Source organism: Lycorma delicatula, chromosome 7, assembly GCF_047948215.1.
Source record: "Lycorma delicatula isolate Av1 chromosome 7, ASM4794821v1, whole genome shotgun sequence".
Taxonomy (NCBI): Eukaryota; Metazoa; Arthropoda; class Insecta; order Hemiptera; family Fulgoridae; genus Lycorma; species Lycorma delicatula.
This window is the reverse complement of record NC_134461.1, coordinates 92858538-92875868: the sequence shown is the minus strand read 5'-3', so window position 1 is coordinate 92875868 and position 17331 is coordinate 92858538. Positions and strand designations below refer to the sequence as shown.

At 29.7% G+C, this 17331-nt stretch overlaps 1 protein-coding gene across 1 annotated transcript in view; it reads left to right on the top strand.

The window, feature by feature from the left end:
- The first annotated feature begins 6838 nt into the window (after window positions 1-6838).
- LOC142328337 (uncharacterized) overlaps window positions 6839-17331 on the top strand; it is a 44972-nt gene continuing 34479 nt past the window's right edge. The window contains exons 1-2 of the mRNA XM_075372042.1: window positions 6839-6850; window positions 8294-8743. Of these exons, the coding sequence (XP_075228157.1) occupies window positions 6839-6850; window positions 8294-8743 (462 nt within the window). The remainder of the gene's footprint in view (window positions 6851-8293; window positions 8744-17331) is intronic.

Sequence of the window (17331 nt, the reverse complement as noted above, 5' to 3'; positions counted from 1 at the left end):
ACAATTAATCAAAATATGTTCGTACATTTAATGCGATACATAATCAAAAAAACGCGAATTTAATAAACAGATGTAAAAAAAATTGAAATTATTGCATGATGAGATAAAAACATTTTAACTGAAAATATAAATCATATTCGCGTACTGAATATTAAAATCATTTTTATAGGAACAACCTAACTTTACCTTTAAAAAAATAAGGATTTCCGACGTTTTTCCGAATAATCAAAATTCCGAGTACCCATTTCCCTTTCTTCGATTTCTTATGAATGAACCCAATATCGTGAACACTTGAGGAAAAATTGTAGAAGTACCTATAATATTTATAAGTTATGTTACAAATTAACACCGTGGATTAAACACGATATACTTGCTTCATTCAGTAGCTTTTTCAGGTACCTCTTATTCAGGTTCCTCTTTGAATGCGGGATCAGTTGGCGTATGACGTCGTCAAACTCTTCTTAAATATATTTTAAATTCTTTAATTTTAAAACTCCACTAGAAACTGCAGCTAAACCCACCAATAAGATCTGCACAGGCGGCTGTTCGGGATGCTCCTCAACTCGACGTTTCAATGAGTATCTAGTAATTTTCCTCTTGATTGGGTGGATGCTGGTGTGGTGATTGATTAGGGCCTTTCAAAACGTTTCCATTCAAACTAGTGATAACACGAGCGGTATATTCCTTCATTCGCAAACGCTTACAATCCCAGTATGTATTGCACTTGTCCCTTTTTGGCCGCGAGTAGAAGTATCCGACGATAATTCATTTTGTTTCATCCGCAACTGTTACTAAAACCATTGTTATTTGATCTTGAGCCATTATAAATCTGCTTGCAAAAGCAAAAAATGTAATTACAAAAATTCTAGAAATTTGTGTATACAGTAGTGTTAGTATAAATCTGATCTGAATGGTAACCGTAGAGATTAGATCAAACGCAATTATTTTCGTAATTTCAATGATTCGGGAAACAATATATTCTAATATATTCGGAAAAATATCTATTCCGAAAAAAGCACATTCCGGAATTTGCCTTCAGGAAAAAAAATCATCGGGAGAATGTCTATTCAGGAAAATGGTCATTTGGGAAACGTCCGGCAACGAAAAATTGGTATAGTAAGGATAAAGATATAAACTAATTCTTAATTACTTTTTCAGAGAATCGATGAAACCAAAACACGATCAAGCAAAGAGTAGCGGAAAATAAGAAAAAAGAAAATTTTCATAAGGAGTTTAAAAAATGTCTAGATATCTTTACAATTCCCCTAACTACCCTTTTTGACTCCTTTAACTCCAAAACCCTAATTTCAATTCTGTATTTTCACGAGCAGCTCAAAAAAATCATCCACCACCAAAATTATCTGTAACAAAAAGTTGATTGTATTTTTAAATAAGCCATAATTTTATTAAAACCTCATTATTATACAGTAGAAAATGTAGGCCAAAACTTCTTTAAAAAAATCCAAATTTATAAGAAAAGATTGTAAAAAAAATAGAACAAGTTTAAAACGGATCTAAAAAAGACAATTTTAAACGTTTCTACTCAAATCCAATGTCAGTTTTGGTATTATATATGCGGGTGAGAACACTAACTGCAGATATATTACTCAGTTACATGCGACAATAACAACAACCTTATAACTAGACGTGTTAAATCTTTGCCACTGAGTTTAAAACTTCATAGAAACATTAGAAAAAATTAAGGGTGTTTCTATTTCATTCCCTAAAATTCTTCTGATTAACCTTTGTACAAATATTTTTAACAGCATTTTTTTTTAAAGATTAAAACTAAAGAAAAGAATTAATTTTGATAACATTTTATTAACCTGTAACATTATACGCTGTTTTTCAAAGTTATATTTAATTTCATCAACGGTTAAAGAAGAACATGTCAAATTTTAATAGCATTAGTAACACTCAAATACACAACTAAGTTAAATTTCATGAACACAAGTACAACAGTTCTGGAAATATAAAGAAAATAGACGGAAAAAATATATATTATGACGTCTATTTTCGCAAAGAGAGACAGAGAATTACCCCCTAGTCTTTTTTTTTTTTTTCATTTTTGGGGTCGGTTCGTAATTTTTTAGTCTCACCAAAACGTCAAAAGATATTGGAAAATATTAATCCAGTACATGATTCACCATTTTTTGTTCAATATGATGACCGGGAAATACATTTTTTAATAATTTCCTTCTTTCTCTTCTTCATAATATGTTTGTTTCCTCTAAAATAAACGTGATGATTTCCTTTAATATACTGGCGTAAATCAGTCAAAATCGACTGTCCCAGAGTTGTTTTTTTTTTTTTTCATTTATTTTAACACTCTTTTTGTTCATGTTCATATTAACAATTTAATAACAAGTTTTAATTTTGTTAAAGATTAAAAAACACGACTGTCAAAAAAAGTAAAAAAAAAAAATCCGTTGTGGCATGCTGGAAGGTGGAGGTAGATTTCACCGGTGCTAAGTAGGGGATAAAAAGATTTCCACCTTAAAGTTAAGAAAAACTTCAAATTTACTCAATACGACAATGGTTGCAAGTGAAAAACGTTTTATATGTTTAACATAAGGCAAGCCCTATCTTAATTACAATTCCAGTAACATTTTGGTCATCCTTGCCGTAAGGGTTGGTCATATCAAAATGTTTTTAGACAAAAGTTATAGGTAATGTTTAGAAGACTAACGACCACTTTACACCGATTCGATACAGTGCCTATTAAGGGAGGTATGATTTTTTTTTGTCTTCGAAACCCCATTTTTTCCTCCCTTTGGGCCAATGGTTGGTGATATCAAAAACCTTTACTCGGTAAGTTTTAGGCCCTTATCCAAAGAATGGTAGGAACTTTAAATGAATTCGATATTTTATTTAATAAGAAAGTTATAGTGATATTTTGTTTTTTCGAAAAAGCCCACCCCATTCCTATCCCCATGTTCCAATGTTTCCCATTAACGAACTCGACCGAGATTTTTGGTCGTTATATTTTATGTACAAATTTGAAAGTGATTGGCGGAAAATTACGGCAGTTATCGTGACCGCAAGAAAGTGAAATATACAAATAAACGTTTGAACTGACGGTAGTTTTGGGGCCTGGGGGATGTGATACGAGAAGATATGTCGACATTTTCCGGAAGTCGAATCATGGTACCCATTACAATAGGTTGCTTTTCTTATGAAATCTACCTAAAATACGACGTCCGTTCAGCGCAGATCATTACGCGACAGTGTAATGTAGAAGTCCCTAAATTTCGAACCGTTGACATTAGATCCGAGAAGACTTTATGTCAATATGTCTTGGTTAAAATATTTAACATGGTTAATATTCCCACGTACAGTAAACTTCCCGTTGCCTTAATTTTGGAAAAGTCATTGTTCATTTCGTTCGACGTATTGATTTTGCTACTTTATTTGTATACAGTATAATTTTTTTTTTAATTCTTTAAATTTATTTATACTGATATATACATATTTATATACCCTATAACAATCCCGGAGGAGTAAGGAATTCAACGAGAGGTCATTCATCTAAATCGATTCAACCGTTGAGCTGCTACGGTGGAAAAACATACATACGTACACCCTAAATGCATTTCATTCCATTTGGGCTGTCGTATAAAAATAAAATTAACAAGCAAAACTTACAATAACACACGAAAAATAATAAAAGGTATAAAATATTTTAAAAAAAATTATATTACTTAAATACTCCAGTACAGATGTACGGCCTTAAAAAACAACAAGGCATTCGATAACGTTGTTTTCTTGTTTTCTAAAATACCTTGGATGTTAAAAGAATCGTAATTTTTTGAAATAAAAATTATTTTTTTAGGGAATTTAACTGTAATTTCAGAGGTCGTTACATCGCGGTTGTAAAATTCTCATAAAAACCTAATTTTCCGATTTTGAAATGTATTAAGTTCTAAAACCAACAATTTTATATATTGTAATATAAAATCTCATCAAAATTAAACTAATAAGATGTGAACGAGAGTATTGAAGTCATGAGTTTTTTTATCTTAAATACTAAACATCAATACAAAAAATTACAAAAAACTTAATAAAATAAGTAAATAATCAATAACTAATTTTCAGAAGGAATGAAAGGCTCATAAAAAGATGAATAAACAAGTATTTTCAACACCTATTCCGTGATTTAAAAAGCAATAGAAGAAAAAAAATTAAAATCACGAAAATTATGTAATAAAATTTAACAGTTCAATCATTCATTCTGATTGATTAGGCGACTATACAAAACAATTCAGTACCTAGCTACCTAAGTTATTCAGTCGTAATATAACACTACACATAAATATATATGTGTGTGTGTGCGCGCGCCTCAGTATTTCGTGTTAAAAATCTGTCAGGCACATATCAAACTGGTAACAGTCACGATTTGTTCGTTTATTAAATATTATTAGTCAATTTTATATAAAACAAATTAGTGTGATATAACACACAACTTATTATATATGCAGTCTAAATAGAAGGAAAGGTTATCGTGACTAGAAAGGGATGGTTATATCGGTACGAGAGGTTTAAAAATTATATATATATATACAAATGTCATAACTAATTAAATAATTTCCAGTAGAAGAATCAAAACCATTGAATTTAAGAATCACACCCATTCTTAATTGCTAACGTCAGTGGTTTCCAAACTTTTCCGAGACGCGGCGCCTTTTTTCAATTAAAACTTTTCCATGACGCCCTACCCTATGTAAAGTATGACTACTAGTAAGAGATAAAAATAAATAAAACTCGTGTATCTTTCTTTATTATTTTTTTATTTTATGAACATTACATTAATAATAATAAATGTCTTGGTTCATTTAATTATCCTATGATAATTGTATTTTTTACACAACGGTTCCGTGTCAGAAAAGAAAATTTAAAAAACAAAAAATCGGTAATTTTTTTTCTACTCCCATCACCTTCTAACAAAACTTACTTATTTTTCCACGTTTACTATGTTAAATGAATGAAACTGAAAAAAATCCAACTAAAAAATGTATAACCAATAAAACTTTACCTAAGATAAGTATCAGTCCAGTTTATCAAATTCCACGAAATAAGTTAACAAAAAAATATAATCAGTAGCATCACCCTTCCTCTCGGACATTGTAAGCTTATATATATATGAAAATAATATTAATTTGAGATAGGAATGTAAAGGACTCCTACAAAAAAAAAGAAAGAAAATACTCTGAGAAAAAAAATATTATAAAGTTCAGATAAAAGTCTAATAGATATCAAAAATTAAAAAAAAACATCGTTAATTTCAACTACGTAACCTAAAACATGCCCAATTCTATACGCTTGTTTAAATTTTCAAGTAAATGTTGCATAATGTATACGACGAAGGAGTACTACCATAATGGTACCTTATTCAAGAGTCATATAAGATTACCGCTAGAATAAGAGAGATTTTTCACGGTGACTTTCTTTCAATGAAGACACGGCAATTAATAGGTAATAGATAACGTGACCGCCGTGACTTAGTTGTAACGTGTCGAAGTCTTATCCTTTTATCCGAAAGGCAAAAACGAACCCATCTCTGCTTCCAATCTCTGTCAGGCAATCATTTTTCATAGGCTTCAAAATTGCATCCGGCATTCCTACGCACAAAATTCGAACTTATGTGGTAAATTAATCGTCAAAAAAATTGTCTGTGCGAAAGCTAGTAGCGGTGCTAGGCTGTAAAGGTTATTTCAATGCTTAGAATCCCTATGCGGTTAGGAACCAGCTAGATATGAATATTTTTATACGGATTTGAATACTTTATCGTGGATATCGGTTTTCTTTAATGGCTGGGTTTCAATTAATTACACATCTTAGGTATGGTCAACCTGAGACTGTACAACACTTCATTCTGAAGTATATCTTACGGTAGTTCCGGAGGCTAAACAGAAAAAGAGAGAGAGAATTTATATTATAAAAATTTCTCGAATTCTCAAAAAGTTGAGAAAGGAAGGTGAGTTATTTAATGCGTAATGAAAATTACAGAGATTGAAGAGTACACATTGAATCAGAGCGTACAAAAATACAGCGGAATCCAAATCTGACTCGATGAAAGAGCAACATAGCATACCATTCAGCCGTAATTTGGTAATAAAGAGTAAACATTTTTTAAACCTTTAATGTAAAAAATTCCGCATCTTATATTGAAAAAAAGACTGAATTTGATGAAGTTGCATATATATTAAGATCTAGAACACAATTTTCTAAAAATTATTTTTTTTGGATTCAAGAACTATCAAAAGTTAAGAATTTTCTAAAATCTTTCAAAATATTTTTACTGTTACTATTTATAACATCACAAAATAACAATAAATTTCCATTAAGATAAATAAACACAGAAGTCATAAAGAAAAACCAAAGTTTTAAATTTTATCAATAAAGAAACAAATCTGCATTAGATATAACAATACCACTTTACTGTAAGAAAAGAAAAAAAAATTAAAAATGCAGAAAAAACTTATCCATGATTAAAACATTTATGCACGTTACAAAAAGAAGATAAATAAAAAAAAAGATTAAACCACGAAGTCGATGGTGGGAGGAAGGAAGACACAATATACCGATATAATATATATATAGGACTATGACCCACCCCACTTCAATCATGAATACAGCTGGGCGGCGCTTAACTTTACATTTCTTTTTTTTTAAGTTTGCAAGACAAGGCTAGACGATATGACACAGTTACAAGGGATGTAAAACTTGTACTCAGATGGCGGGGTGTGTACCTATATAAGAACAGTGTAGCTGATATCTCAGCATTATTCATTCGCTGAATGTTAAAAAGCTTATATTAGAGGAACACTCCTGAATCATCATGGCATACACAGTAAGTATTTGTGACTTACACTACGTTGAATTTGCTAAAAATACAATAATAGTATTACGGCGCTCGGAGAAACGCTTTTACGCGCAATTCTTAAATCATAATTTATTTATAAATATATAAGTAAGTAACGAAAAATATAGTTAAAAGAGCATTTAATAATTGTAAATAATCAGTAAAAAATATATAAAATTATTTAAAAAATAATAACAGCATATTTTATAAAAACGAACTGAAATATAAGAAATTATTTATTTATTTAAATGAAAAGTTCAGTTAATTTGAATATCATGGAGTGGACGTTAAAGAATAATTATTAATTCATAAATAAACTAAATTTATTATTTTTTTTAATCGAGTTTATTAAAAAAAAATAGGTAAATTTGAATAAATTGTATGAAAAATACGAATTTTTGAGTTCTTTTTTTTTTAAATTTATATAAGGAAATGGTTCGAAATTTTGAGAATTATACAGATACATAAGAAAAATGAAATATTATTGAAAATACTATTTTTTACCAAGCTTTTAAGGCGTAGAAAAAATAATTAATTCTTTAATATTAGAAACTGATATTTTACTCAAAAAAAATTAAAAACAAAAAAATAGACTCATTTTACACCTGTTGAACTGCTTTAGTTAAAAATTCAAATCTTATATTGGTTAAAAAAGTTTAGAATAGGTGTACTGATGAGTATGAAACACAAATATATGAAAAAATTCTACAAGTTCGCAGTCGATTTTCTAATGAAAATAAAATACACATAAAAAAAAATTAAATCAACAAAATTTATTAAGCTTTTCATAAATAGCGTAATTTTTCATAAATAGGGATAATTTTGGACAATGTGAAAATAAAAAAATTAAGCAATCAACGTGGAATAAAATTATAGTACAAATAATATTTTTCAAGTAAGTTTTTAACAATTTGATACAATAATCATGGTGAAATATATTCGTCAAGTAATTTACTTAAAAAAAAGTTAAAATTTCAAAATAAGAAATTCTATAATTAATATGATACGAACTCGAAAAAAAAATTAAAAAAATATTAACCTAAATAAGACAAATGAATAATAAAAGGGTAACAGTAAGTTTCCAAAACAAAATCCGTAACGTGGATAAAAATTTTAACAAAATAACAAGGAAGCTGACCTCATAACTTAAAACATAAATTAAATTTATATTATTTATTAATTTACGATTCAGCAAGACATTTTCTGTTAATTAAAAAAAAAAACAAACGTTTTTTTACGATTTAAATGAAAAAAAGTTATTTCCAAAAAAAAATTGAAAATATTAAATAATAAATTTAACATAATTAGCGAAGAGGAAAGAATAAATATTACAGAAAACATACGAATTTATAATAAAACCAAAACCAGGAAAGGTAATATTTAAACATAAAAAATTGACAAATATCTGTAAAAAATTAATTTTTCTTTCAGTTTGTTTTGCTTGCGGCTCTTGCAGCTGTTGCTCAAGCCGGAGTCATCAGTGCTCCAGCCGTTGTCGCTCCAGGTGCACCCCTTAGCTACGCTTCTCCGGTCGCTAAATTCGCCGCACCAGTCGCCTACGCCGCTCCAGTCGCTAAAGCCGTCGTAGACGCCGACTACGATCCAAACCCTAGCTACAGCTACGCCTACGATATCACCGACCATCTTACCGGCGACTCAAAGAGCCAACAAGAAAGCCGTCAAGGTGACGCCGTACAAGGTAGCTACAGTCTCATCGAACCCGACGGCACAAAGAGGATCGTCGAATACACCGCCGATCCGGTCAACGGATTCAACGCTGTCGTACATAAGGAACCGGCCGCCGCTCCAGTTGTCGCTAAAGTAGCCGCTCCCGTAGCTTACGCCGCTCCAGTCGCTAAAATAGCAGCTCCACTGGCATACCACTAAATAGATAATCCCGCTGACGATTGCTCATTACAAAACTGTATATAAGAATGATTTTAAATTGTATAATATGTCACAAAAACGTATTATCCGATATCTTGTTATGTTTCGCATGTTGTGAAGTCTAGATGTTAAGTTAGTATAATAAATTCTCTTTATTTACAATTCAAATCTGCATCATTATTTTTTAGCCTACTGACATTTAAAGCAACAGAATAAAACTGAAGTAGAACATAGGAGTTGAAAAAATGTGATAAATTCAATTCACAGGATTCCTTTTTTTTTACACGTATGTTTCAAGAATGACGAGTAAAATTTAACATAATAAATTCTGTGAAAAACACAAAACAACAAAAGTTAAATTTTTGTTACAAAAATCAAAACAGATTTCTGCAAAATAATTAAAGCTAAAAATATATTATTTATTTAAATTTGATAGATGGATTAATTTGATGATTTTATTATGATACTAATAAATAAATAAATAAAAATAAATGGATTACTTTACTAAAATGTCGATGATTGTTAAAAAAAAAAAAAATGATCGTCTAAAATAATTTTTCAGAATGGTTAAGAACGAAAAGAAAGTACAATATTTGAATAATAATCTATACGAATACTTTTTATGAAAAAGCCATGTACTTTTAATGTCCACTTAAAACAGAAATCACTATCCATAATTATGCATGTACAAATTTATAAACAGAAAATCAACTAAAATGTTAGCCTTTCATAGTAATACAGATTTAACAAAACAATTACACACATAAATACCGGTAAATAATTTAGTTATACTAAATACATGTGATAATTTAATTTTAATTTTATCATAATGAAAATAATCGGTAATCAGTGACAAGTACTCAAAATTAATAACTTAAAAATTTAAAATTACATAAATTATCTACTAAAAGTAGTAATTAAAAATGGAGGACGATCGTTCTATTTTTGTTCAGGGAAACATTCCCGTAGTAACACAGGTTAACACACCTCAAGTACAACTTGAGTGTACAGTGGCGAACAAATTAATCCGAACACAGTATTTTTAACAAAAAATTTTTATTTTTAAAAGAAAAAATTTTTAATAGTCAAACTTACTCAAATTTAATAATTTATGTGTCATCCTTTGTTTTTTATTATCTCATTAATCCTCTTTGGCATTTATTCCACTATGGTAGAACGATGATTTTTTATTTATTCATCTCGAAACCAAACCTTTATTACTGAACTAATAAGGTCAGTTTTTGTGCTACAATTCATTTTCCGAAATTTACTTTTTGTATGGCTCAAAAATGTTCAATGGTATTCAGGTCGGGGAAGTTCCCTGGCCACGAGAGCATAAAATTTTTTTGGTTTTTGAAGAAAGTTTTTGCTTTCTTTGACGTGTGACATGGTGCAAGGTCCTGTTGGAAAATGAGTTCTGGGTTCTTCTGCATAAGTGAGACTATTTTTGTTTGGCATACGTTAATGTACTGTTCCAATTTCATATCCCATCCGCAGGCATAAATGCTCCTGGCCCTTCATATGTAAAACATCTTTTTGGTTGGGTGTTTGGGAGCAAGTGGCTTCTCATCTGCTGACTTACGAATGTAGGCTACTCTCTCTCCTTGGACAAAGAAATGAATCTCATCTGAAAAAATAACTTTTTCCACATCTCAATAGTCCATTCTCTATGTTCCTTTGCCCATTGAAGTCTTTTTGTCTTCATAACCTGTGTCAGTAACTGCTTCTTTTTTAGGTTTCCAAGCAATCCTTCCCACTGCAAGCATTTTCTAAGAACTGTCATATCAGAAATATTATTCCCACTGGGTCGCAAGTCCCTATTAAGGTCAACAACTGACAATCGTGGATTAATTCTGCTTTTTCTTATTAGTAATCGATCCTGTGTAGGCTTGGTTTTTCTTTTTCCGTCCACATTTTCCTTTTCTCTTTGGAAATTCGGAATCTGTTTCCTTAAACCTTTTCCCGATTTCATTTACAGTATCTAACCCCACACTACACTCAATGGCAATCTGTCTTTGAGTCATTTGTGTGTGTTGGGACAGAGCAACAATTTTTGACCACTTTCATGGGGTTATATCCACTGTATTAACTGGAAACGAATAACAGAAACTCACAAAAAACTAATTCACAATGAATTATAAAAGCACAAAAACCACCAATTCTGTTTGTATATGAACTAAAAACGTAATGTGAAACACCAAACAGCAAGAAGTCTGCCACAGATTAAAAATTCCCTACAACAGAAAAAAAAATCCCTTTTTTCGGATTAATTTGTTCGCTACTGTATATACTCTTATTCAAGTCACAGAACCCTTCTTTATAAATCTGCACTAATTCTGAGTTTGTCATCAGAGTTGAAATCGCAGAGTTTTTGGGTTGATGTTTTTGTTGTATTTTAGGTATGATGTATCATTTAGGGCAAAGTTGTTTTCAGCCATAAGGATATAGTTTAATGTCGAGAAAAAAATTAGTTTGCCTTTATTTAGATCAAAGTTGAATAAAGGAGGCGCGAGCATGTAACTGTTTGGTGTAGTGGTTTGAATAGTTGCCTTAGATTTTTGTTTGGGACTGTTTTATGAGCAAACGCTTAAATAAATTCAGGCAAAGTTGATCGGAGACCCTTTCGGGCTCCGTAGGGCACGTCAAAGGCTAGTAATACAATAAATTAAGTAAATTACTAATAAATAAATTCATGACAAACAGAATGGTAAACCCCAACAATCAAGACAAATATTCCAGTCTTAATTTAAAAACGTAACAAATAATCCACAAAATTTATTGAAATAATGATGAAATGTAAACTCCATTTCAATCAACCAATAAGATTTTAAGAAAATACTACGGATAAGTTTTGAAATACGATAAGGTTAAGTAACCCAGCCGACCGGTAGTCGAAATCAAGAACTTTAATATCGATATCGTAGATTTATTCCATTTACTGTAAAACAAAAATTTTGTTGAAAATGTTGGTAAGGATAGTGATAGAATTTAACTTATAAAAATTGCTTGTAAAATTTTATCAGTAATTTAAGTGAAAAATTAAATTTATGAATCCAAAATTAGCACAATTTGCTACCTACCAACCACTTAGCCAAACATGTTCATCTAATGGAATTATATCAATATAATATCAATTCCATAAAGTCTATATGAAATGAAAAACAAATAAAAATGTTGTTATCCAATGATATTTTAGGAAAACATTACTCATTTTTATGTAGGATCCCATTAAGTAAATCACCAACCCGGTGGCGGGATATACATATTCCGTGATATAGATTTCTATTTGTCATTTTTTATTCTAAAATTATTATTATTATTAGCCCGGTACGTCTTTCATTTCCAGACTTTTATATGTAGCTGCTATGTATACATAAATGAAAGTATAAAATAAATTGATATCAATTTACATCTGCTCAATTCTACGATTTTTATAATACTTTATAATAAGTTATACTTTTTATTCATATGAGTTATCAAATAACAAGGAATTTACTCTTGTAGATATGAAAATCAAAATATTCGATTCGAATAGGAAACACGCAACAAATTCTATAAGTTTGATGATCAGTAATAAAAATTAATTTTATATTTAATGCGTGTCATATTTTTCTGAAATAAAATTTTCTGAACTCTCAACATCCCATAAAGAATGGAAAATGGTTAAAAACGATATTTTCCCCATTTATTTTTTTCCGTGTTTAGCCCCCGGGAATCACCGTCAGGTATTACTTCAGACGATGATATGTATGTGAAAGTGTATGTGATATGTATATGTAAGTGAAGTATAGTCTTGTACAGTCTCAGATCGACCATTTATGAGACGTGTGGTTAATTGAAACCAAACCACCAAAGAACACCGGTATCCACGATCTAGTATTCAAATCCGTATAAAACTATGATCTGAACGTTGGAACCCTAGACTTCGATATCAGCTGATTTTCGAAGACGCGTTCATCACTACACCAACCCGGTAGGTTTCGCCTATTTATTTAACATGGCACATCTTCCCACTGATTCAAATTAAGTCCAGAAATAAAACGGAAAATCGTGAAATAACATAATTAATCCAAAAATAATATTTTGTCATAAAAAAAAACTGTTCTCCAAATCATTAACTCTTTAAAATAAACCAATTTCATATAAAAAATTCCAATATTGAATTTTAATTTTAAATCAAAAGTAAGAGACAGACGAAAAAAATAAACAAATTTGAAAAAAAAAATCCTTTCAAATTTATTTCATAGTCGCTGATTTTTTTTTAAGCATACAAGATATGCTTCTTGTTATTTATTTTTCATTAAAAAAAGAATAAAGTCATTAAAAAATAAATACATGATAAAAAAATAATCATTAAAAAATATTTAGCAAACATAAAATTATAAAGTCGTTAATAAAATAAAAAAAATACTCTGGCATTTATTTTTACTTTAATATTAAACAACAAAAATTTAACTCGCAATGTGATATAAGAACAGAAAGAGTATACCGATATAAAAATTAAAGAAAGAAAGAGAGAGTGAAAAAATTAAAATACATAAAGGAGAAGAAGAGAAGGTAAGTAATATTTGGCAAGACATTTTATAGAAAGGTCCGAAATGTATTGCAGTTGCAATTTCACCACCTGTCATGAAAATTTAGGGCAACCCCACCTGTTGTTCCAATTCAAATAACGTTAACGGCTGCACTATTAAGAAAAAATAACTTTCTACAAATCATCTATCAATAATCATCCCCGCCCACTTTTCTTTATAACAAAATAATAAACAATACAAATTAATTATTTAAAAGTAAAAATGAATAACAAATATAAAATATTATCAGCCTACGGTGTTTTATTATCTTATAGTTTAAACACACTGTCACAGACATTATTTTATTATAATTAAATAATTAAAAAATAACAATAATTTGATACGGCCGTTTCATATCGATGCTAAACAATTGCTTGCATAATTCTTAATGATATGAAATAAGTAAATTACAAATAGAGCTACCTATTATTAATAATTTTGTAGCTTAACAACAAATAAATTATACACAACGACATAATTACCTATAATTTAACACAGTCCAATTTTCAAATTTTAAATTATAAATAAAAATAATTATCATTAAATAACAAAAAGAAAACCCACATAAACGTAAATGAAATTGTAAATAATTATACATATAATCATGTTACTCGACGCAGATCACTTGGACTAAGTCGGTTTCACTCACCTCAATGACTGATAAAAAATGAACTATTCTACTGCTATAGTAAAATTGAAACTACTGTTTTAGAACCAATACTTGATTTATAATTTAAATATAAATTAAATGTACTATTTCTCTAATCCAAACATCAATCTCATATTAAACTTATTTTTTTTCTTTATATTTCCGTTGCTGTTTTTTATTGTATTATATCAACAAAAAGAGATTTGCAATAGTAGTTACTGATTTCTAATATTGTGTACACTCGAGTACCACGCGCACCATCTCTGATTACAATAATAGCCTATGTCGTACATGGATTTCAGGGTTTCAAATTGATGATGATGTAATCATTAAACATATATATGCAGAGTGTCCGAGACGAAACACCCTAATTTTAAACACTAATATCGAACATAATAAACAACCAAGACAATTTTGTTAGGTGGTACACATGGTACCTTAGCTATGAAAATTTAAATTATGTAGTATAATAGCAACATCATTTTTATTTCAGGTGCTGAAAATAATTTTTGAAAAAAAAACGAATGCTATAAAAGCGCAAACCGTTTGGTGATATGCAGAATTGGGTTCTATTATTGCAGTTCAACGACGATTCCATGTGTAGTATCACAGAGACCCTCCCGATGCCGAGAGAATCAAGTCCACATTGAACACGAAGAATATGCGTGAAATGAAAGCAATAATTGAATCTTATATAACTATTTAAATTCACCATTAAAAAAGAATAATAATAATACCGCAAAATACCTCCTCCAAGGGCTTAAGAAATAAAATAAAACACCTCCTCATTTTTTCTTCAATCACATTAATTAGAATATACGGTTATATATATAAATTAATAACCGTAGAATAATTTTTTGATTAAAATTTTCCAACAAAATTATATACATGAAAAAAATTATTGGCCATTGTTATTACGTAAAAAAATTACTGACTAAACCACCACCAACAAGATTCTGAATACCAAAGAAATTCTCCTTACCTACTACACAATAGGAATTTTTCTTAAAGATGGTTTAACGAATTTCTTAACAGATTTTATAAGTAGAATTACATGTTTATTTTTTCTGTTTGAAAATATTTATGAACTCATAAAATATTTTCAAGACATTCAAACTTAACTGAAAGTTTTTTTTTAGTACCTTCCGACCCGCACAAAATAAGGAAAAGTAGAACAAATACTTTAATCCTTTCCCGATTCCTGACGTAATATACGTTCTTAAGTTTCGGCCACTTTTTTTTTGGAAATATTACAACGGGCAATGTGTGTATATATAGTTCATTTAGTAGTTAATATTGATATAGAAACAACATATTAACTGAATTATTGTAGAATCGATATCTAAAATTCGATACTACGATTGCCAGTTTGCCAGTTTATCGTTTATAATGTGGTTGTGTAAGAGTATACAGTTTGTTATATTTTATTAAGTTTAGTAATATATTTGTTTGGAAGTTATTTTGACTTTCATCTTTTAATACTGGCTTATTACGTAACGTAATTGTGGCAAGCTTAACTGTGCAAACGGAATATTAGGGCAATCGTGTCAAAAATAGTATGTCAGGTTGAACGACCATAATTTTTGATCCTGCCACTTAAAAAAAATGTTTATAATAATTTAAAATACATTATATATATATATATATTAAACATGTTGCCCCATGTGTCAAATCACAATTAATTATTTATAGTTTAAGAATCGCCATATACAAACATATATAAAAAATAATAAAATTGATCTGACCTTTAAGAGAAAACCTTTTCTTATTCTAGAAGGCCTTTCCGGACCGACTGGATCTATCAGTTGTCAAGATAACGCAATTAATAAAACCATGTGTGGTTTTGTTAATCCAAATGTGTTCTATTCTCTTACATGCTCTACGTAAGAGAATTTTTTATGATATGTGTATTGTCACCTGAGGATGCTTAGGTAATTCTAAGTGTAAGGTAGTGAATTTAATTTATAAGTTTGTAAAGCTGATTGGTTAATCCAAGAGATTAATAAAGATAATACTTTTAAGTAAAATATGTCTCCTTGTTATATATAAATATATACATGAGGTTTTTAAGTAAAGTAATGTGACTAGCTTTTTTTGGCAGCCAAAGTGGCAGCACTGTAAAGTTACTAGTAAATATATGGTTATATGAACAGCTGATCTATATTAGGTATTAATATTTTTAAGTATTAACAATATTTTTAGTCTATTGTTGCCACATGGGGCGTAAACAAACTTTTAGTGAAACGAGTTTTTGTTGTGCATTACAAAAATGAGTGATACTAATTAAAAGCAACTTTGTGCAATCAAGTTTTGTGTTAAACTCGGTGAGAATGCTACTGAATCTTTTTCATAATTGAAAAGAACGTTAGAAGATGACTATCTGTCACGAGCCCAAGTTTTTACGTAGTTTAAAGCATTTTCAAATGGTCGGGAAGCAGTTGCGGACGATCCACGCACTGGAAGACCGTTAACGTCAAAAAGTGACGACAATGTTGAGCGAATAAAGAGATTTGATACGGTACGACCGGCGATTAGCTGTCAGAATGATTGCAGAACAATTGAATTTGAACCATACCACAGTTCATCAAATTTTTACAAACGAATTGGACATGATAAAAGTTTGTACAAAATTGGTCACTACAACATGACAATGCGCCTTGTCACACTGCACTTTCAATTAATGAGTTTTTGGCAAAGAAAAACATTCCTTTGGTTCCTCGACCAACTTATTCACCTGAGTTAAGTCCCTGCGTCGTTTCCTGTTCCCGACTTCAAAACCCATTTCAAAGAACACCATTTTGGAACAGTAGAAAACTTAAAAAAAATATATATATCGACCATCAGAAGGATATTCCGGTTTCTGAGTTCCAACACTGCTATGAAGAGTGGGAAAACCGTTTGAAGCGTTGCGTGGCCTCACAAGGGAACTTTTACGAAGGCGATATAGTCCATGTATAATTTGATTGTAAATAAAAAGCTTTTTTCTGAACCAGTTTCATTAATTTATTTGCAGACCTCGTGTGTGTATATATATATATATATATATATATATATATATATATATATATATATATATATATATATATACATATATATATAGATATATAAGTAGTTAAAAAAAAAAACATTATTAAAAAAAAATCAGTAATAATAATAAAACAAATGATTTTTCCCCACTTTTACTTAACTGTATTTTAGATTAAACAATTTGTGTACGGCGAAAAGAAATTGAAAAACCTAAAACTACTGATCACAAGAATCGGGAAAAACACAAAGGAACATCAACGGGCTGTTCTGCTTTTGCAGAAGATCTAGCAATCTTCGCTGATGACCTAAACACAGCCCTAAAACAAATAGAA